The sequence below is a fragment of the Anabrus simplex genome, chromosome 1 (assembly GCF_040414725.1).
Source record: "Anabrus simplex isolate iqAnaSimp1 chromosome 1, ASM4041472v1, whole genome shotgun sequence".
Taxonomy (NCBI): domain Eukaryota; kingdom Metazoa; phylum Arthropoda; class Insecta; order Orthoptera; family Tettigoniidae; genus Anabrus; species Anabrus simplex.
The window spans coordinates 272,372,284-272,395,187 of record NC_090265.1 but is presented as its reverse complement, the minus strand read 5'-3'; the positions used below and the strand labels follow the sequence as shown (position 1 = coordinate 272,395,187).

Below are 22,904 nucleotides of genomic sequence, written 5' to 3'. Positions count from 1 at the left end.
TAGGATGAACCTGGTTAAGAACAACATAAAACAATGGAATCAGGACTGGAGCACAGTGATTGATGAAGAGTGGTGGAAAGATACAGCAAAACTGGACAGGAACCATACTTAATTTTACCAAAGTGGATTTGGATCAGAGAAAACAGTAAAAACTGTTAAAGAATGCACCAATGTAATTTATTCATTTATATCAACTAATCAATGATACAACAAGAAAGTTATCATCTCCATATAAACTGTACTGTTACACTAAGAAAAGACCAGCCCACAGTGTACGGGTAGCATACGTGCCTCTACCTGGAGGTCCCGGGTAAGATTCCCGGGCAGGTCACGGACTTTTACGTGATTCTGAGGGCTGGTTCAAGGCCTACCCAGTCCATGGGATTACAATTGAGGAGTTATCTGATGGTGAGATAGAGGGCCCGGTCTAGAAAGCCAAGAATAACATCCGGGAAGACTCGTTGTGCTGACCACACGACACACTGTGACCTGCAGGCATTCAGGCTTAGCAGTGGTCGCTTGGTCGGTCATGGCCCTTCGGGGCTGTTACGCCATGAGGTTTGGTTTTTCTACACTAAGAAAAGAAGTGCTAAATTTCATCTTGGCTTAATTATACATAAATTGTTAAGTCTGTTAATCCCTCAGTGGATCCGAGGTAGAGTGCTGACCTCCCAATCCTGAAATTGCACATTCAAACCTGGTTGGCAATCATGGTGATGGTTTTCCCATTTTCTCACCTGGCAAATGCTGTGCCTTAATTAAGGTGATAGCCGCTAATCCCCTTTCTCATAGTTGCATCACCAAAAACTCTTGATATGTTAATACGATGATAAACCACTGGAAGAACTACAGATAGCTGCAAAACATGCCCAGGTGCCAGAATTTTGTCATGATAGGATCATTTAATATGCCAGTGAATACAGTATACTGACACCATTTAAGTGCACTTAAATTGCTACTGATACTGGTATACTCAAGTTAAGTCATCTTAGCAGTAAATGAGATAATTCAATATTATGGTCTTTGTACTTCAAGAGTGAAATATTTCATTTACTGTAGTTGGAGGCTACCTCAATAATTACACCTCAGATTTGTTTTTTCCTGTGCTCACTGTTCTGGACTGAGAATTAACCATGTTGTAACTGCAATTTTTATGACTTCTTTTACAGGTAACTAAGCCATTTGCACCTGAGTATTTGCTTTCTGTATGAAGAATTAACCTTATTCCTTCTCAGAGTTTTCCGTGGTCATATACATACTACTTCTATTTTTTAAAATTATTTATTTATTTATTTACTTAACCCTGGAGCTGTACACCTGTGTTTTAGTGACACTAACCGTACACCAGGGCACTGAGTACCCCACAAAAGAAACACATATTTTACACATTCACCTGACTGTACATTTTAGTTATGTCCACTGTGAAGGCTATTTCATGGATTCTAAATCGCAGAATAATGGATTGCAGGTCTTGCTGTATTGTCGGCCCAACTAACAGTTTGTCATTGAGACATAACCATGGTCATTTTCGCAGACCCATCAAAAACTATTTGAGTCGTCTTAGTGAAACTCGATGACTTACTGACTGTATGATTTGGTGAATAGAAGGTTCTGCTGTCAGTTTTGAGAGATGGAAAACATTAATTGTAAAATGTTGCAGACCGTGCGAGCTGGCCGTGCGGTTAGGGGCATGCAGCTGTGAGCCTGCATCCGCAAAATAGTGGCTTCGAACTCCACTGTCGGCAGCCTTGAAGATGGTTTTTCGTGGTTTCCCATTTTCACACCGAGCAAATGCTGGGGCTGTACCTTAAGTAAGGCCATGGCCGCTTCCTTCCCACTCCTAGGCCTTTCCTATCCGATCGCCGCCATAAGACCTATCTGTGTCGGTGAGACGTAAAGCAAATTGTAAAAAAAAAAAAAGTTCCAGCTTGTTTTATTACAGCGACACAGCATACCAAATTCATCATAAATAATAATAATAATAATGGTTAATTGTTTATATAAGTATGATATTGAATAATCCACTAAAGAGCAAAGGTTTTTCTTATTTATCCCCAAACTAAACAGTATGTTCACCACCAATCGATAAATCGTTCCCCTCACACCAAACAGAAGCTTTTCTACAGCTTCATTGACTGTGTTTGTTTCGCAGACAATGATAGAATGCTTCATCATCGCTGCAATATCTACAAATCGATTCATTCGCATACCATCTAAGGCATGGACTTCTTCATAGATATCATATATTTCTGTTATCTTTCAACAACTGGGTAAGTTTCTTTCTCCTTTGCACATCTTCTGCAAAAGGGATGTTTCATTCATTCCAATTACTTCATGGACAACCCTACTGAAATTGAACATAAGTTATGCTAACCTTCATGGAGTTCCTGGTAATGATACTGGAATTTTCAATTTCTTGTAGCTAAACATTAACTCAAAACTGCTTGGTTTAGTGTAAATTAGTAAGATTAGCAACAGTAATTCCCAAGCATGTGTGGGGAAATACCAGGATTGCATCACAGATACATGACATCCAACTTTGCACATCAAGTATTGCTTCCCTGTTCGCTATCCTGCTGTTCACTGCTGAAGCATATTTCCCATTCCTTCATCATTCCTTCATACTGTGTAGCTAAATGCTCATTTCTTACCTGAATGAGCCCTCTTATCTCTGAGTCATCATTTGTGCCATTTCACAGTTCTTTATGCGAGCTGGTGGGAACAAATATGGAGTCCCAGTGATTAAGATGTTTACAGACGGAAATGTAGTTATTTTCATCGGTTGGTTACGGAAAGAACCATGTCTAGAAGGCGCAGGAAAGGAATGACAAATGGACATTATTTAAACCTATTATTATAAAAAAAAATTTTTTTTCTCAACATTCATTACACAATCAGACCTTGCAGCAGCAAGAAGCCATCGAACTAGATTGAATCTACTTATCTGAAGCAAACAGCGTAATTTAGAAGAAAATATAATTCGCGGCTACATGCATAACATCTATTATCAAGATCTAATCGCTGCGCGAAATTTAAAATACAATAAAAAGGAGATTACCCAGATTATAATAGAGATACGTCACGAATTGACGCAGAGCATATATAAATTTATCGGATACCGCTCAATAGTAAAAAGCATACGTACTGATCAGCTGTCAAGTGCACTTGCACTAACAAAAACATAGAGGAGCGAACTTCATTTTCCAAACAGAATAAACACTTAGCAATTATCCTAGCCGATTTGAAGCTGTCATATTGAACTAAACTGTACCATAACAGAACCTACACAATTTAAGCTTCCCAAGAGATATATTAACTGAAGAATGACTGCAATGAATCACATATTTTGTTGTTGCTCTGTTCCATACATACGAGACTCCACTATGAACCTGTAAAGAAGCAAGGCAATGCTACTTGGACCTTGATGAGGCGATACGATGTTGATCAGCCCAGATGACCAGTAATCAGCTGTGAGGAGCTACGATGAACCCAATCACTCGTGAAGGAACCAGATGACGAGATCCTAATCTCAGATGACCGGAGATGAGAAGACATCGAGACCACCTCAAGACAAGCTAAGTCCATTATCTGAGTCGTTTTCGTAAGTAAGAGAACATTACCTTTTTATAATTAAATGTTGATATGTGTACTTCCGTGCGAAGACAGTGCGTAGACAAACGTCTAGGTGAGGTTGTAGGAAGTAAGTACTCATCTATGTGTAACATCAGATCCATTAGTAGGCGTGGTCACCAAGTGATATTCCGATCGTAATGTTTCCAATGATATGTGAGAGTAAATGATTAGTGTTATTATTATTATCAGTGAAGAGTAAAGTGTGAAGTTGGTATTAATACGAGTGTTTACTAATATAATTAAGGTCACATGGTACGAGATCGTATATAGGAAGTGTTTATGAAGGAATAAGGCATTGTACTGCTCAAAGTTATGATGTTAAATTTGACACTATGACGGTAGGAAGTAAGGTGATATTTTAAGAATCTCGTGGCACATTTTGCGTGCAGTTTAATGAACTGATATGCATATAATATAGTGAGAGGTTTATTATACGTGAAGTAAAAGTGATAATTGACATCTTATAGAAATGGTATAAGGATGATAGTGACTTATGATGGTCATATTTATTTATCTTTCTTCGAGTGAATAGTCATAGTTGTCACAGGTGAGATGAAGTGATTTTCAAGTGATGTTTTCTGAGATTGTCATTGAATCTTTGCCAATTCCAAACGGTAGTTTTTAATCTTATGCAGAATCATGTGGTTTAGGATACGATCTAGACGCTGATGGGCAGTGCTATTATCCATGTTGAGATCATCGGAATAATCATGCAGGTAGACATGGTTGTACTTAAGCCTTCACTGAATTATTTCGGATAATTTTGACAACTCTCACAGTTTATAACCTCATTTCGGATAATGTTCAAGCTACTAGACAGATCACTGGTGACATATATATTCACACAAGGATTTTTAGTCGAAGATAGTGTCTTCCAACCAACTAGATTTTCCACTGGTAGTATGTTTGATAATAACTTAGTAGGATATGTGTGATGACGTTTCTTACAACCAAATACGCACTTAAATTAATATTTATCCCTGAATTAAGGTCATATTATCTTAAGTCTATAATTTAAATCTTACGATAACATTATTTTGAGGGTGATTACGACTTCCAGTGGACATAGCTTAACTTACGGTGAATAACACAAGGAAATATGAGTGACTAAGAGGCAATTGAGCATATGAATATGAATATTTAAACGGCAAAGCATATGAGAGTGTACTAGTCAATCCAGGTCATGAGAAGTATTGTGACGATTTTCATTGAGAATTTTAACCTGTATAGATACAAACATTTAGTGTAACTTAAATAACATGTATCATTTTAATGAGTAGGGAGTAGGTATTAATGAACTGAATTTCACATTTATTCAAAGAATAACCGATATCAAGGCAACATAGACTCCAATCCTTATCTGAATACTTACTTGACGATTCCAAATGCGTTCTTTATTTTTCTTAAGAAAGTTTAATCGGAGACATTGTAAATAGTAACTGATATAATTCTTTATTTCTTATTTTAATGGATGCATCCAACACTTTTAAAGTTATTGATTTTAATGTTCATTTCTTGTCAATACCATTCACTCGAATGTTTTAATTTCATTTATATTAATTTAATTCAATATTACCAAACTTATTAGGTGAATTGCATATGAATGAAACCATTAATTTTATAAATAATTCCCTAATGTTGTACAATACTTTGCTTCTAATATTCTACGGTTTTGAGGGACCAAACAAAAGATTTATAAAATGAAGTGATGGAGCCCTAGAATGCGTTTATATTACGGTAACTTCGTAGGTTCAACCATTCTTACCTTTGATATAACGAGGTCACGACAATGTACTGTGAATTAATGATTCAGTAGAGGTCAGATGACATGACTTTCTGGAACATTGGTGATGAACACAGACTTTAAGAATAATACAGAGTTATTTACTTCAAGAAATATTCATTTGATTGAATTTAAGATGAATTTTCCTTTATTGTCTGACTTAATAATTTAATAAATGTGGGATATTAGAACCTCATTACTCTTTCTATGTCTTCCTAGAATAAGTGTTAGATGTAAGACTGTACTATCTTAAGTCTACAACGATTTCTCTAATGACTAATATGGATATGGTATCTAACTGGTAACGGGTAAGAGACGTCTTCCAACGTTGGTTAGAATCTGCCATTAACTGACCAGAGCGTTTTTCTCTTACGGAACTCATAATCCATAGATCTTAGCCATCGAATCAATGTTGTACTTAGAGCTAGTCTGGATCTCTTGCGTCCATGCCTGGACGCGGGAACGGCGCACATTGTCATCAGTCATATTCGTTGCACTTGCGGAACATATTACACATTATTAGAAAATGCCAGGGCATGCATTATAAGCATAATAAAAAGGATAATATCCTTTCAATATGCCATTTTAGGGCATAAAACCCAAAATGTGATGCATCTATTAAAAAAGACAAAAATGCATTTTTATGCACAATATGAAAATCCACAGCCTGTTTCCCGTCATTTGACCGGGTCAGGAATGGAATGAATGAAGCCCCCATCTAGTGGCAAGGATAGGAATTGTGCCGGCTGCCGAAGCCTGTCGCACTCCTCTGGGGCAATGATTAATGAATGACAGATCAAATTAAATTATATTGGAGAGTCTTGCTGGAATGAAATACGACAGGAAAAACTGGAGTGCCCGGAGAAAAACCTGTCCCGCCTCCTCTTTGTCCAGTACAAATCTCACATGGAGTGACCGGGATTTGAACTACGGAACCCAGTGGTGAGAGGCCGGCACACTGCCTCCTGAGCCAAGGAGACTCTACTTTATGCACAATAAAAGTGGCCATATTCTGTTCAGATATTAGTGATTTGCATAAAGAATTTACCAGCATATTCATACAATGGTGAGAAAAATATATGCAAATGCATGAACTTCCAATCCCTAATGACGATGAATCAGCAGAGATGATAAAAGATATATGATATGATGGTGTAGATATTCCCATTTCATCTGTAACAGAGTCTGGGATACCTGCGAATAGCCTCAGGACTGGGTCACTTTGGTGTTTGGTCCACTTCATCAGAAAGGATCAAAGGACTGCAAAAATGAATAGGACTATTGCATGAATTTTACATGCCAGTAAGATTCTATTCCATATCATCTGCCAGCACCTAAAGCCATTCATACAGCAACAGATTCCACAAGAACAAGTTGGATTTGTGCAAGGCAAAGGGACTCGGGAGCAGATGCTGAATATAAGACAACTCATCGAGAAAGCCCGAGAATTCAACGTTCCTATGCTGAAATGCTTCTTTGAATACATGAAGGCTTTTGACTGCGTGATTTGGAAACAGCTGCAAAAGGTCCTCTAATTAATGGGTTTAATCTTTAATCTTATTAAACTAACTGAGGGGTTGTACAATAACAACACAGCAAGACTCAAAGTTGACAGTGAGCTACGTAAATGGTTCAGGTAAAGATGTATGTTGTCTCTCCAACTATTCAACATCTATGAAGAGTACATTTATGAGAAATGCACTACATGGATGGGATGGTGTAATCTCCATTGCTAGAAGGAAGATAAATAATCTTTGTTTTGCTGATGATACCACTCTATTCACCATCAATGAGGAAAATCTTGCTATATTGTTCGAACGTGTTAAGGTAAAAAGTCAGACTCTGAACAAGACAAAGCTGACAGTAGTTGACCAACACAAATACCTTCAGTTCATTGGTCTCTTGACTCTTGTAACATGAAAATACTTATCTAGACTGAGTTCCGAGTCATAACGGTGGCTGTGAACAGGAAATTAAAATAAGAATAGCTCTTGGAACTTGTGTAATGGAAAAGTTGAAAATCATCTGGCGTGACAGAGGAATATCTAGAAACACCAAACTTTGCTTGGTGCAGACTGTTGTGTTTTCCATCTTCCTGTTCAGTTGCAAAACCTAGACTATCAAAGCTAGAGAACATCAATGCATAGATTATTTTGAAACGTGGCGCTAGCAAGAATGATAAGAATAACATGGACACAGAGAACGAATGTTTTGATCAGGAATGAGCTAGGCATGAGAAGACCTCTTGCTTTACTATGTTACCAGAAGACATTGCAGTTTTTTGACCACATCACAAAATGACAGATGGACAACTTAGAGAAGGGAACAGTCAATAGTAAAAGGCGAAGAGGATGAGCACCAAGCAGACAGGTTGATCAGCTTTATTGCCGTATGTTCTTCCTGATGCCAAACATATGTGGAGGGAAACATTCACTATTGAGTGTTTCTGTGTCAAGTGTATACGAAAAGAAGTGTATTAAGATAAACATAAACAACCAGTCCCTCTGAACCAAAGGCCAGTACGCTGACTATTCAGCCAAGAAGCCAGACTATTACTGTTGTTTCTCTGAAGGAAAGAAATAGCTAGTTCTACAGTGTATTTGCCTTCCTAGATGTCTCAAATCCTTGAGGGGCTAATAATCATGTTCTTCCTTCATGGTGTTTAAGAGCTTGAAGTTTTATCACCTATTCATAACTATTGCAGCTTTTGTGTTGGCAACTCACCTGCTGCATTTCATATTTGTCATTTCACAGTTCGCAACAGGCTGCTGAATCTTTGATAGACACAGAACATGGCGACCGGCAGCAGGAGACGCATATTGGAGGATCTTTAAACTTGTTCGTACATATTGTAAATACCTATGTGGTGTTTATTTATTTATTCATGTGGAATAAATATATTATATCACCTGCTGAGTGATGTGTTGGGTCTGCTCGTGTAGGGCAGTATGTTCCTACATCTGACTTGTATCAACTTATATTTGAGGGCCTAGGCAAATGAACTTTGTTATGTGCACTTGGTATGTTGATTCATCGGTCGCAACAATAACTAATCAATATTTTCTGGACACAGAAAAAAAAAAAAGGAGACTTGTATGTGCTTACCACATGACTAGAATAAAGATGTAGAAGATGGTAGGGATGACTGCAGAACAAATCCTTGCACAAAAGAATTTCCTCTGGTTTTGGATGCACTCCACTGCCCAATAAGCTTAAAGCATGAGCCCAAGATTCTTTCAAAGGACTATCATCCAGAAAGTCCAGCTGCGCTTGCAGAGCTCGGAATACTGGACGGTAGTTATATAATCTTCGACGTTGGCTGTGCAATGCAAATTCAGTTTTCTGCTGCAGAGTCCAAAAGTGTGAGCACAAGAGCTGTCGAGGGAAGAAGTACCTAGGATAAAACATGTACATAAATTTTGCTTAAAATATAATATGAAATTAAAGTGTCAATTAACTTACTGCAATAAAAATCTCAATAATATCTGTGTGCCTTGCTCGCTTTCTCTCTCTGACTATGTAGGCCTATACTGTTGATATTCCATTTCAGTACACAGACTGAAGTTATGATGGGGAAGATATATGGTAATTATCCTTACATTTCCAATAATTCACTTTGTGTAACATAAACATGTCAAACATGGAAACACTGCAGTCAGTTCTAATGTTTCTATAGACTGAAAAGTTTCCTACATTTATTTAGTAATGTAGCTAGGTGATAATGAACAGTACAGCTTTTATATTCAACAGGATCCTACTCTTAAGGTCTGCATTTTACTTGAGTTAAAATAGCTAGCAGGAATGTGAAAGATTACTGAGTTTAGGGGACATTTATAAAACAGAATATCTCTCCGTCCATCCATTCCTTATACAAATCCATGCCGTTCCACAAATCTGAACCAAATTTTGTACACTAACCTTTAGGACTCTGTGGGTAACCCCGTCTACAAGAAATTTAACAGTCTTTTCCATTCCACAGATTTAGGCCCTCTGGCACATTAACATAAGCTAACATTTGCTAAATATTGAATTTGATATACAGAGATGAGACAGCACGATGCAAAGAACAAAACTCTGTTAAGTCCCTATGGGACCAAAAACCATGTTTTAAGGCCCTAAAACCAACCGTTGTGGAGATATTGGCACACCAATCCGCTCTAGGAATCGGATGAAGAAATGACAAGCCATAACCATAGCAAGTCAGCTTAAGAATTCTGCAATAGAATACAAACCTGCTGTTTCAAGTAAGCATCTGCTTCATTTTCAATTCATAGCTAGCGTTAGTCTGCTGAGATATTTATTACTTCTCAAACCCCCATCTGGCTGGGGGGTGAGAAGGCGTAAAAAAAATCCCAAAATGGTTGAGATTATGGATGTGTGTATGGTTCCAGCATAGCTGTCAACCAAACTTGGTACACATGTGACTTACTATCTGGAATAAAATACTGAGAGACCAAGACACCTAGGGCAGTGGTGAAAAGGGATAAAGTATAAAAATAATATAAAATGACCAATATTAATGTAGAAACCACAGTTTTCAGGATTGCTGAGATGAGCAGTGACATTCCAGATGTCACTTAGGAGCTTTTCAGTTTGTCAAACACATAAGTTCATTATATAACACTGCAACATACCTGTAAAAAATACACCCTATTTAACAAAGAATGAAATGTTTCATTCTACAAGAATATTTTCAGATTCTATCAAATCCTTTAAATCATGTGTATATATGTACAACATTGTTAGTAAGATGTCATTTTTTGTGATAAATGATAATTTAAAAGATCGTCTTGAGTAATTCCAGAGAATAAGAATATCCTAATCCACATTCCAAACATTTAAGTTACAGACTGCCTCCTGTGGGATTCGTTAAGGGCTAATTCAAAGAGTGTAAATGTTGTCCAGGCGTTAATTAAGTAGGGCAAAAGGGGGAAAATTTATACGTGTGTGATCATTTCTGTTGGCTTGGTTAGCTTTTGCTTTGTTAGTTTTAAATAATAATGAAAAAAAAAAAAATTCACAGATTTGCTTTTGCTATCGACTCTGTTCTGTATGGAGGTGAGAGGAAGTAGGTGAGTTGAGGGAAATGTTGTGGGCCATGGTTCTGTCTATTGGAGAGGTGAGGTGTATATTGCCTCTTCATTTTCGGATGTGTTTTTGTGTATTAGGGAGAAATACAGCTAATGATTTGATTAAATAAAAGTATGGAATTGAATTAGTGTTCTTGTAAGATGTAGTGTTTACAGTATGGGCTAGAATAAATTTATTACTTTCACTGATCTGTCTCAGTCTCATCCTTGGCTTTGACAATATGAAAGTGACCCAGGTATGAGCTGCCGTGATCCTAAGGATTGCCAGGCTGAGGACTGGGGTTCGGAATTTTCGGGAGCTTACTCTTAGAAATGACAAGATCAACTTTCCAACACACACAATTCCCTTCACCTGTATTATCTTAAAATTTAGCACACTGTACAAACACATATACACTACAAAGAAAACTTGATCTTTTAACAAATGTATATACAGCTCTTGGTTTGAGGTAGACTCTTTCAAGCCCGTCTATCCAATTTATTACACACTGAGCATAGCAGGCTTTTGCCCAAATACATGTTCACAATACCCATAAAACCAAATGTACTATTCCTTCTACCAAATATAATTACTAATTTACATCTAACCTAAGACATATAAAACTAATTAAAAAAAAGAGAAATATTTTTTTCCATTCATTTATTATTTATTTCTCATAAACCTTTACATTATCTATGGAAGGCCAGGCGCCCCTACACGCAGTGTCCCCTGACCTTTGAAATAATTACCTAAATCCTAAACTAAAACAGTTATATACACTATTTACAGGTAAAGTAACAAAGAATAGCCTAATATATACATATTTCTCATTTATACAACCTTTCACTCCCTCGTTCATTCTTCCACATATTCACATGCATTTTCTCACCGTATGTGCTTCCTAACGTAATATTTAACTATATTTACATTTCTACATTTAATGTTGGCGGGTAGATCGTTCCAAAGCCGCGCTGAACGAGCAAAGAAACCTTGTTTGTATGACTCAGTTCGCGCAAAGGGGGGTATAAGACACACCCCTTTGCCTCTACAGAAGGAGCTGTAGGATAAGGAGAGTCGAGGGATTGGTGAATGGCTCCTGTGAGGGACTTGTGTAAGAAGGTGATGTCGCTTTGTTTACACAAGGAGGCGATTGACGGGAGGGAAGACAGGCAGCTGTTCTTGTTAATTAGTCGTTCAGCGCAACGTTGGATTCCTTCTAGTTTGTGAAGGTTAGCTGCAATGGTAGGGTGCCAGGCAGGTAGACCGTACGTTAGTATAGGTCTTACTAGTGTCAGAATAAAGAAAATAAATGCCTTTCGGCGATATAACACAGTAATATAAATAAAACATAACAGCACTCTGTGGGGGTACATGACCTGCCCCCATCCCTTGTGTCAGCAACACTCTTCTGTTCACTTCCTCCTCACACGCACATATCTTAGCAAGCAGCCACTGTCCTTGAACCATGTTCCATATGTTTGAACCTGTCTGCTTGCTCTTAATTATGACGTCCTCTATTACTCCATTTCGCTGCACACACATATCGTTCCTTCAGCCTGCTGAGTTATGCATTGACTACTTTTAACTCGAAATATCCTAAACCCCAGACTCGCTATTGAAGAGCAGCATTTAAATCACACTCGCCAAGCCTTCTTTTTACAGTTTATTCTAAGATACTTGTCAATTTCCTTCTTCTATTTGGACCACACATAATTTTTTAACAGCACATAAGTATTTATTTAAATTACCGACCCCGATCCATTCATTCGTCACCCATTTTACAATTTTCAATTTATCCCCCTGCTTGAGTAGGGCTTGTTCCTTTGGGTTCAATAACTTACAGTACTTCTCACTTTTTCTAATGCTACACATTCTTTCACCAAGTGAAGGTAATTGGACACTTTCTCTCACAATAAACACCGTGACTTGTCTGTCCTCCTAGTCCATCCTTTGTTCTTGTACAGCCCCATAAACAACCATAACAAACCTCTTCTCTCTGCTCTGTTTACATTGATAAGGCTTATTCTTGCAACTTTAGTGACTTTATTGTACAGGCTAAGAGAACACTTCTCCCTACATTCCTCTATCAGGCGCTGCCTTTGGATGTTTTTAACCCATATGCACCCACCCGCCCTTTGCTCTGACATTGCTATGAATCTGCCAACTTTTTAGTATGCAACCTTGGTGTTGCAAGCTTTTGGTTAAAACAGTATAGTGGGTGATCGACTGTGCGTATTATCACGAGACCCGTTTTATATTATTGAGAAATTCCATGCTATTGCTAATGACACAAGAAACAGAGCAATACAGAAATATAACACATCAAAATCCCTTTGAAAACTTAAATTTTTCATTAACGTATCTTACCTCGGAAGTTCTTTAGTGTGTGGTATGGCCTTAATTATGACACAAGCTTAACATTTGCCTGATTTTGAAATAAGGAAATAATAGGAAACCATTACGACATGAGCCTAACATTTGCCTGATTTGGAAATAAGGAACTAATGGGAAACCACTCATGGGAAAAATCGAGGAATGGTCCCAGTTTTGGGAACAATTTGAGGCATTTATAGACAGAAATCCATCAGTCTCTGCCATAAATAAACACGTTTTTCCTGCGCGGAAACTTGGAAGGGGAACCAAAGCGGCTAGTCGACAGGATAGCCGTTACAAGCGACGCATACGAACAAACTAAGCAGATTCTGATATCACGCTATGGGGATAAAAATAGAATTATCCAACCACATCTAGATTTCTTAGAAAATCTTGAGAGTAGAGCTTCAGAGAGCCCGGAAATACTAAACAATACGTACATCGAATGTCACAGGCGAATTCAAGCCTTGCGAGCATTAGGAAAGGACGTGGACTTATACGGAAGGATACTCGCTCCTAAGCTACTGCGTGCCTTTCCGGAAGACATCTGTCGCTGTTGGCTCATTCACACCAAAAGACACAACACGCAAGAGGGGAATCTCTTGAGACTAATGGAATTCCTTAATGAAGAGGTCAAAGGAGCTATCAATGCACACAAAATATGGGGAGTTTTTTTTCCTGCAGCACTTCACATACCTACAGCCGCCGCTTTTCAGGTGAACACAAAAGCAAATAATGCTGCAAGAAGAAGCAAGCGAGAAACGGCACCGTTTTGTGTGTATTGTGAAAATGAAGGGCACTAGGGCCAAGACTGTTAGCAAATACAAGACCCCAAGGTTAGCACCGATAAACTTAAGACGGCAAAACGTTGTTTCCTGTGTCTCAGGAAAGGTCACAGTAAGGATAGGCGTTTCAAACGAGGAAAGGTATCCTGCAACCAGTGTAAGTGTCTCCATCACCTATCTATCTGCAGTAAAGCAGGCACCCTGCTTTCTTCCGTTGGCAAAATAGAAGTCACCGCTACTAACTTCACATGCCTTCAGATTATTCGCACGTGGATCAAAGGACTGACAGGAAAACTGAAACTTAACCGTTGTGTCCTGGACACTGGTAGTCAGTCTAGCTTTATTCATCATTCTCGGATAGATTCATTGGAACTCAATGTTAATCATACCCAAACATTGGAGTTAACAACCTTTGAATCACCTTCTAGGACTTTAACTCCAAGACGGAACGTCTCATTTGAAATGATGGTATTTTCAACTAATGCTCGTATTTCAGTTGGTGCTTTCGAAAGTCACAACATCTATACACCACAACCGACGCCACCGCATGACATAACGGTCCTGGCTTCACTCAACAAACTCAAACTAGCAGATCCGCAAGACAAAAGAGAACTTCCGATAGAAGTTCTCACAGGCGCAGATCACTACTGGAAGATTATGAAACAACCAATGAGTATCCCATTCTCTTGTTCTACTGCCTACTATATTTGGATACGTCATTAGCGGAAACAGATCTGGCGTTACAGTCAACCAGATAACGGTCCCTCATATTTCATTTGCTGTAGATGAAATCTCCGATAACAGTGTATGTCAGTTTTGGGAGTTGGAAACCATCGGCATTAAGGAACATCAAGGGCGAGCACTGTCACCCAAGGATCACGCCATTCTCCAAGATTTCCATAACACCTACAATAAGGAAGATGGAAGGAGAGTTGTCTCGCTGCCTAGGAAAGAGGGCGTTCTCTTTTCCTCCAACTTCACCACAGCATAAAGGCGATTCTCATCATTAGAAAATAGACTACAAAGGAATGATGAGCTGAAGTCCATTTACCATAAACACATGTTAGATTATATACGGAGAGATCAAGTACAGGCTGTTCCTCACAACTGTTCTGGGGATGTGTTTTACCTACTCCACCATATTGTGAAGAAATCCAACACAAGTAGCACAAAATACAGAGTCGTCTTTGACGCATCCTCCCATGAAACAGACTCTCCATCATTGAACGACGCGCCGGAAATTCTAGGTACATTGTTAAGATTTAGAAAACACTCCAAGGCAATTGTATGCGACGGTCAACAAGCATTCCTACAATTAACAATCAACGAGGATGATAGAGATCTTACAAGATTTCTATGGTAACGTATCGAGCGGAGGGAGGATGGAACCTGTCACATATCAAACGAGCTGATATCCTATCGCTTTAAATGCTTGCCCTTTGGACTGACATCTAGTCCATTCCTCCTGTCGGCCACTATAAGGGAAACTGCCACACTGAATCGGGACAGATATAGAGTTGCATCAGAGCTAGTTGACAAATCTATGTTTATGGACGACTTCCACTGCAAGTGTTAATGATGACTCAAAGGTAATCGCTATATATCAGGAACTCACCGCGCTCTTACAACAGATTAAACATCCACTCTCCAAGTGGGCAACTAACTCGGAGCCATTAAAGACGTTATGGCGCAAGGAAAAGCTGGAGGAAAGAAGAGTGACGTCCGTTCTGGGAGTAGACTGGAATACTGTTGAAGATTGTCTCTTCACCAACAAGGAGAAGATTGCTAGTGATCTAAACGACATTACTGATAAAAAAAAACCCTTATATGAACAGATTTTAATTCTATTACAAAATTAAATTCCCCTCACCAATATATTCTTAAAAAATTTTCAACCCCAAATTAATAAGCATTCCCACCTCCTCTACAGCTAATACACTCCCCTCCCTTCCTCTCACAGCTAGTACCTCTAATTTAAATGCAACCAATAAACCCATAGCCACACCGTCTCTAATATCGCCCCCTCCAATGGCTTCTCACCGATACAACACGGGCAGTAACACATTTTCCTCCTTCTCTCCCACCAATAGCAGCTTCCCTCCAAGCACTACTAACAAACCAATAATCACGCCTCCGCAAACAGTTCCCCCTCCAACACAAACCTACAGCTACAACACTCGTAGTAAGAAGTCTACAGTTGTCAATACATTTAATTCATAATGTACAAGTTACCTTCACCTCGTCAAATGGTAAGTATACACGATCTCCGTTAAACTTTTAAAAAATCTTTTCACACAATTAATACCTTGTTTCTGGTTTCCTTTTACAGATTCAACTGTCAATAAACTCATATTCTAGACAACATTTTAACATCGCTTCAAATTGAGATCCATTTTTAACACTGTTCTTCAACCTTTAATCTACAACTTTTTATCTTCTCATCAATGTGTTCTACATTTCTACCATAAGCCTATGACTTTCGTCTTTTGTTTCCTAGAAAGGAATATAGTGATCTCTTGACTAACCTTCAACATTATTTTCTCAATATTACTTTTTGAATAAATATGAGTGATCGTTATTCTCGTCAGAGTCTAATTGTAACCACCAATCGCTCAACTTAATTTTATAGCAATCTTACTACTTGTTCATCACAGTCTGTTGCTTTGTCCATTTTACTTGTAATAGCAGCCTTTTAATGTCAATAATTTTAATACTTTCACCTTTGTAATTCTTCACATTGTAAAAAAAAAAAAAAATTTAAACCAACATTGTTATTTTTAATGTTAATTTTAGTTTAAGTCTCTTCAAGATTTTTTAAAATTAATTTCATCTTATTATATGTTAATCAAGTGCTTATTTTTATTCCGAGGTTAAGACAATGGCTGATGATGCCTTCATACTAGGCGAAACATGTACCATTTTTAGTTAATAGATCAATGTAAATCATCCAAGACAATGACTTATTGTATTGATTAGGTGGTCAATTTAATAAATAACTTACTGTTATTATTCTAATCACTGTCCTAGAAACCAAGACCCCAGTACACATCACTATTGTGCTCACCAGGGAGATCCATGGAAATGCATCGCGCCACGGGCGGCTTACTGGGGAGGATTCAGGGAGAGATGGAAAGATCCGAACAATCATCCTACGCCAGTCAGATGGCTCCAGAATCAGTCGACCTGTGCAGCTCGTCGTTTCTCCAGAAATCGACCAGGGTGGGGAGGAGATGTGATGATGATGATGCTTGTTGTTTTAAGGGGCCTAACATCGAAGGTCATGGGCCCAGGGGGGAGGAGATGTGACGGACTCAAGGGGATACCGCACGCTATTTAGTTGCAGTTATTGTAATGTCTATGTATGAGTTTATGTAGAGTCTGAGTCTGGGGGATTGTTAATAAAGAGACTAGCTTGTAATAAACACGGTGTTGTTACTCCACAACAACTCCTTAATCATAAATTTAGGAGAACACACCCAAGAACACGGAAAAAATAAACTCTCAAATCATGCGTTAGTGTTCATGTTTGTGCCCCTATTGCATAATTGGGTTCAACCGGTTGCTGTGTATGCAAGCCGAAATTCCACACCTGGTGATATTTTGTCACGGATTTTAATCCAGGCTGTCTTACAACTGGAGCAAATTGGCACCAGAATTGTAGGTTTCACCACAGGCGGACGTCAGTCTAATAAAAAGGTGTGGAAATGTTTAGGAATAAATGGAAAAGAAGGGAAGGTCGTGTGTTCTATTTCTAATCCTTTTGATTCTAGTAGGAGACTTTGGGCCTTTTCAAGATGCTGTACATATAATTAAATGCGTCAGAATTATTTTCACGACAAGAGGCAAGTCTATTACAATAATGAAGTTGTGGACTTTAAATTCTATTGACAAGTTTTTGAAATGGATAACTGCCATAAATTTGCAGGTTTGAAAGTTTGCCACAAGCTGACGTCTGCTCATATAGACCCCACTTAATTTCAGTGCATGAATGTGAGACTTGCTTTTCACTTATTTAGTAATTCTGTTGCAAATGGCATGAAGTTCTTTAGACAGATTAACTTGAAGGGATTTGAAGACAGTGAACCGACAGAAACGTTTACAGGGGAATTAAACATCCTAATAGATGTATTAAATACTTTTACACCAGCAGGGGATCTTTATAAAGATTCAATAGGACATCAAACATTCCCTCAGTAGGAAGAATTTAGAAAGAACTCTTGAATCCCTAACAGTAAAAATTGTGAGCATCACACAGGTGTCTGAGTATTTCTGGAATAATGGATTCCGATATGTGCTCAAAGCCAAATTTAATCAAGATCCACAAGAACGGCACTTTGGTATACTACGCTCATTAAGTTGGGACGACCACCCTTCAACAATAGATTTTCTGAATTTACACATGTTGCAGTCTATTTATATTCCAACCAAACTTGCCCTGTCATCGGGTAGTAATTGTGAGCCAAAATTTGAACTGACATTAACATCATTTATCAATCAAATGAGAACACTGGCTAAGAAGACAGAAGGCTGTAGTAGAAAATGCACAAAATAAAATAAGGCAAGCACTAGACTTCACTGAGAACATGGATGACCCCTTACCGGACTGGGAGAACAATTTAGGTCTAATTAACAGTAATAGCCAAAGTCTTGCAATGGAGTGTTTGATTTATTATATAGGAGGATATATAGTACGCAATGTATCCAAGGTCACAAAATGTCATAAACGTGTCAGCCTGCTTCACGGAAAGCCTACGGAATAAATACTTGCCGCAGCCCTCACATTTATTAGGGACTAAAGCAATAAATACAGCACTGACAGCACTTTCCTCAATCATCCTTCAAGAGCATTTTATAATGTGTTTGTGCAGGTTGAAAGTGTAGTGGAACAAAAACTCTCCTGTGAACATAGTAAATGGAGCGATATATTTTACGAGTGTTTGGACTGTTTGCACAGTATCACTATTAATTCGAAAGAATTAGGATGCTGCGATGACCATAATGCGAACATTATCCCTAAACTTGCGTTAAATTATATGAAATGTCGATTTAATTTTGTAACAAGACAGATGAGAAAGGAACTGAAATCTTCCATGATCACAAAGTCTACCTGGAAGCTATCTAAACTACCTGACAACTGACTTCTGGAATGGTAAGCCAAGCATAATATTTTGCATGCAATTATTGTCTTTTTGAGGAGCTATCTGACGGTGAGATAGCGGCCCCGGTCTAGAAAGCCAAGAATAACGGCCTAGAGGATTCGTCGTGCTGACCACACGACACCTCGCAATCTGCAGGCCTTCGGGCTGAGCAGCGGTTGCTTGGTAGGCCAAGGCCCTTCAAGGGCTGTAGTGCCATGGGAAAAAAAAAATTATTGTCTTTTATTTGTATGCTGACTTATAAGCTCAAGCTCAAATACTGCTGGGGGAGCGGCCTAGTGGAGGAACCGATGAACTAGGGGAGTGATCACACTTCTTCCTTCTACTCGCTATGATTATACTGTAATCTTTCATCCTCCTGTTTCAGTTTCTCAGTGTCAACTTTGCATCTTCCATCAGGTTTACAATTTAATTTTAACAGAAGAAATTATCATATTGTGATCAGATCCTATCTCAGCTCCTCTGTAAGCTCTGATATCAGTTATGGAGCTTCTATACCTGTTATCAATTAGTATGTGATCTATCTGATTGGCAGACTTACCGTCACACGAATACCATGTTTCCTTATGCATTTATTTATATGGCATTATCATTGCTTTCGTCATGCAGACTTTCCCTCCTATTGCTGGCACAAAAATTTCTTCCTTTCCAACTTTTGCATTGAAATCACCCAAAATCATTATGACATGCTTGAGTAATTTATTACACAGTTCTAACAAATCCTTATAAAAGGAGTCTTTACCGTGACCAGCCTTGTCATTTGTGGGGGCATGGCAGTTCACCAGTGATATGTTAAATCATTTAGAATGTACCCTCAAATAGCATAGTCTTTCATTCACTTGTTCAAAGGACAGCACTGATGATACTAGTGAATTCTTAATAATAATAATAATAATAATAATAATAATAATAATAATAATAATAATAATAATAATAATAATAATAATAATAATGATAATAACATACATCATCATAGACTGTTATGCTTTTCAGTCTTCAGTCTGCAAGCTTCTGTGAATTTACTAAATGTCGCCACAATCCTCTATTTGCAACCAGTGCCCTGGCCTTGTTTAGTTTTTTTTAATCGTTAGAAACTAAGTCTAACCATTGTCATTTTGGTCTCCTTCTACTTCTCTTACCCTCCATATCAAAGTCCATTATTCTCCTAGGTAACCTATCCTCCTCCATTCGCCTCACATGATCCCACCACCGAAGCCGGTTTATGCGTACAGCTTCACCTAAGTGATTAATTATTCAAACCTTGGTCGATTTAAATTATCAATTTATTGTCATCATCATAGTAATTATAACCTTAGTAACACTATTTTATTATCTTCGATTAACATTCCTTGCATTCCTGGGTGGCTCCCATTTTTAGTAATAATGCTGAACATATCAGGGTTGAAAAGACTTCAGTATTTATATAAAAAGGATTATTAGAGAATGCAAACATTAAGATAACAGAGAAATGTGCTGGTTCATTAATTCATAATATGAAGGATTCTGGCACAAAAATTCATCGAGTTCATTCCTAACTTAGCCTTTATCTCCTTATTCCAAATACCCTCCTGCCACTGTTCCCACCTCTTTGTACCAGCAATCATTCTCGCTAAATTCATGTCTGTTACTTCAAAGCATTTTGTGCATATTCATGCATGTGCCTTGGACTCCCTGTAAATGTAGCCGGTAGTAAGACCAATTTTCTCAATTAATTGTAATTCACATGGGCATTATTAACAACTGCATCACGTAAAAGAATGTACTCTTTGGAATGCAACTTGGTTTGATTTAATCAAATGTTTGATTTCGATTTTCGCATACACATTGACAATGTATTGATGAAACAATTGCCGACATTTCAAGATATGATTTTCACCGTTTTCATGAATCAATCGATACGAATAGTAATTCACGGCACTGACTTTCTCATTTGTTTCTTCATCTGTTCATGGATTTCTCAATTTGATAATGAAATTATGTCTATCTTCTCCTTGCCAAAATAAAATTGGATATTGCAATCCGGTGCGTGAGCTATGAGTTTCTGAGAAACGTATTAAAAACTCTTTAAAATAGTATTCTGGTTAAATCTACTTTTTCAGTGCACTTTCTGTTAATGAACCTTATTCATAGTACATCATATTCATTGTACATGTTTCAAGAACAATAAACATTCTCTTCATCAGCAATCATACAAACTTATTTCAACTGCCAAACGTTCATTAACAGAAAGTATATTGATAAGGCAGATTTAACCAGGATACTATATTACAGTTAGTTATACAAGTCAATACAGGAATAAACAGCACCTATGGTCAAATTTATCAACAGTGAGTTTCTGAGACTCGCTGAACATCACCATTTCCATGATAAAGAATTATATCACGTGAGTTAAATTCTTCGCCAACTATAACGATCACAACTTCATCAGTTGTTGGTGCAGGTCAGTTGGCATTTGTTCAAGGGCAGTTCTGAACAATCGAATTAATTCATCATGTTGACCGAATAAAGTATGTAATGCAGCAACAATTTCTTGTTTAGTGTCAGTATTGACTCAACAATGTTGATCGATTTGTTCATCAGTGTTTTCCATTAAATTTATTTGAAGAAATTTGTGATCTGCATCCAGCAGTGGTAGCAGTGATTCTTTACAATTATAAATTTGTCCTTACCCTTTGAATGTTGGCATGTAATTCTTGCATATGATATTTGTTGCACTGAACGACATCATTTGGAAACATTAATTGTACTTGTGTATGTTTGCCAATAAATGTTTTGATTGGCTTGTGTCGCCTGATCCCAACACTGATAATGGTTTGGGTGGTGAATGTAATTCTGGCAATTTCACTTTCCCACCTGCGCAGCTCATTCCCGGGGTTTCATTCTTAAATTTGAGGGCAATGCAATACACGCATAACTCATCCATTTTTCCAATGATCACACTTAGATGAAGACCGTAATCATAATTAGCATCGTAATGGAATGCACCAAGATATAAATTAGCATGCAGTGTTCCCTGGATCGAGCAGTGTGTATTTGAACGGTTTCCAATATTTCTTTCTGTTGCTCGTCTGTGTCCGAAGCTCGTGATGCCTTTTTCTTTCATGTTTTAACCCTGGAACCGGCAATTGTCGCGATCGCGACTCATTTCCTTGTTACTCAACCGGCAGAGTTGCTATCGAGATGCATTAAGCCAGTGCTGACTAATTTCGAGATAGCGCCTTGAAACTCAACACCTTTATGACATATCTTGCAAAATGTTGAATAGGAATCTCTACTCTATAAATACAGCACAATTCTGAAGTAGTTTTGTGTGATAGGGTGTGCGGTATACACGTGGAAAAATGAGAATGCTTTGCAGACGGTCATTCTGTTGTGCTTGCTGTGGTTATCCAATGTGCATTAGCTTTCGTGGCGCAAAAGGAGTGAATTGCCAGGAAGTGGTGAAATTTGTAATTGTTTGTTTGATCCGGATAGCGAAGGTGATAGTGATGTATTTTTAGAAGGAACTGACGGTGATTTTGACAATAATTCGTCAGGTACTGGCGAATTATATGAGCCTATGCTAAGTGATTTCGACACTGATATTGACGATGACAATGAACCAGCTACTGATGATAATGACAGTAATGCAGTTGACCAAACAGAACCGAAGTGGACAAGAGTTTATCCTCCAGAGCCAGAAATAAAAGTGGAAGAGAAGTTCAAGGTTCGAAACGCGGTATACGAAATTGCCCTCCAAGAAACAGTCCTCCTGTAACATATTTCTATTTGTTTTTCTCAAATGCTGTCTGGAATCTTTTAGTGATTGAAACTAATAAATACGCAGAAGAAATTATTCGAAGTAAAATGAATTCCGGAAATATGGGTCCATATTCTCGTCTGCAAAGATGGGTTGACGTTACAGTATCAGAAATGAAAAAATCATTTCTCTAGGTATAAATATGGGTCTGAACCCTAATAACAACATTGAAGAATAGTGGTGCACTTCAAAATCGCAAATATTTCCATATTTTTCTAAAGTCATGTCACTAAAATGTTTCGACTGGAAAGAAATATTCTATAACCTGTTGGTAATGGTAATTTTTGATGCCTACACACTATATA

At 38.0% G+C, this 22,904-nt stretch overlaps 1 protein-coding gene across 4 annotated transcripts in view; it reads right to left on the bottom strand.

Moving 5' to 3' along the window:
• Positions 1–22,904, bottom strand: part of LOC136886793 (LETM1 domain-containing protein 1) — an 82,879-nt gene that overhangs the window by 17,956 nt on the left and 42,019 nt on the right. For all 4 annotated transcript variants that reach the window (XM_068231051.1, XM_067159609.2, XM_067159602.2 and 1 more), the window contains exon 3: positions 8,522–8,810. In XM_068231051.1, the coding sequence (XP_068087152.1) occupies positions 8,522–8,810 (289 nt within the window). The remainder of the gene's footprint in view (positions 1–8,521; positions 8,811–22,904) is intronic.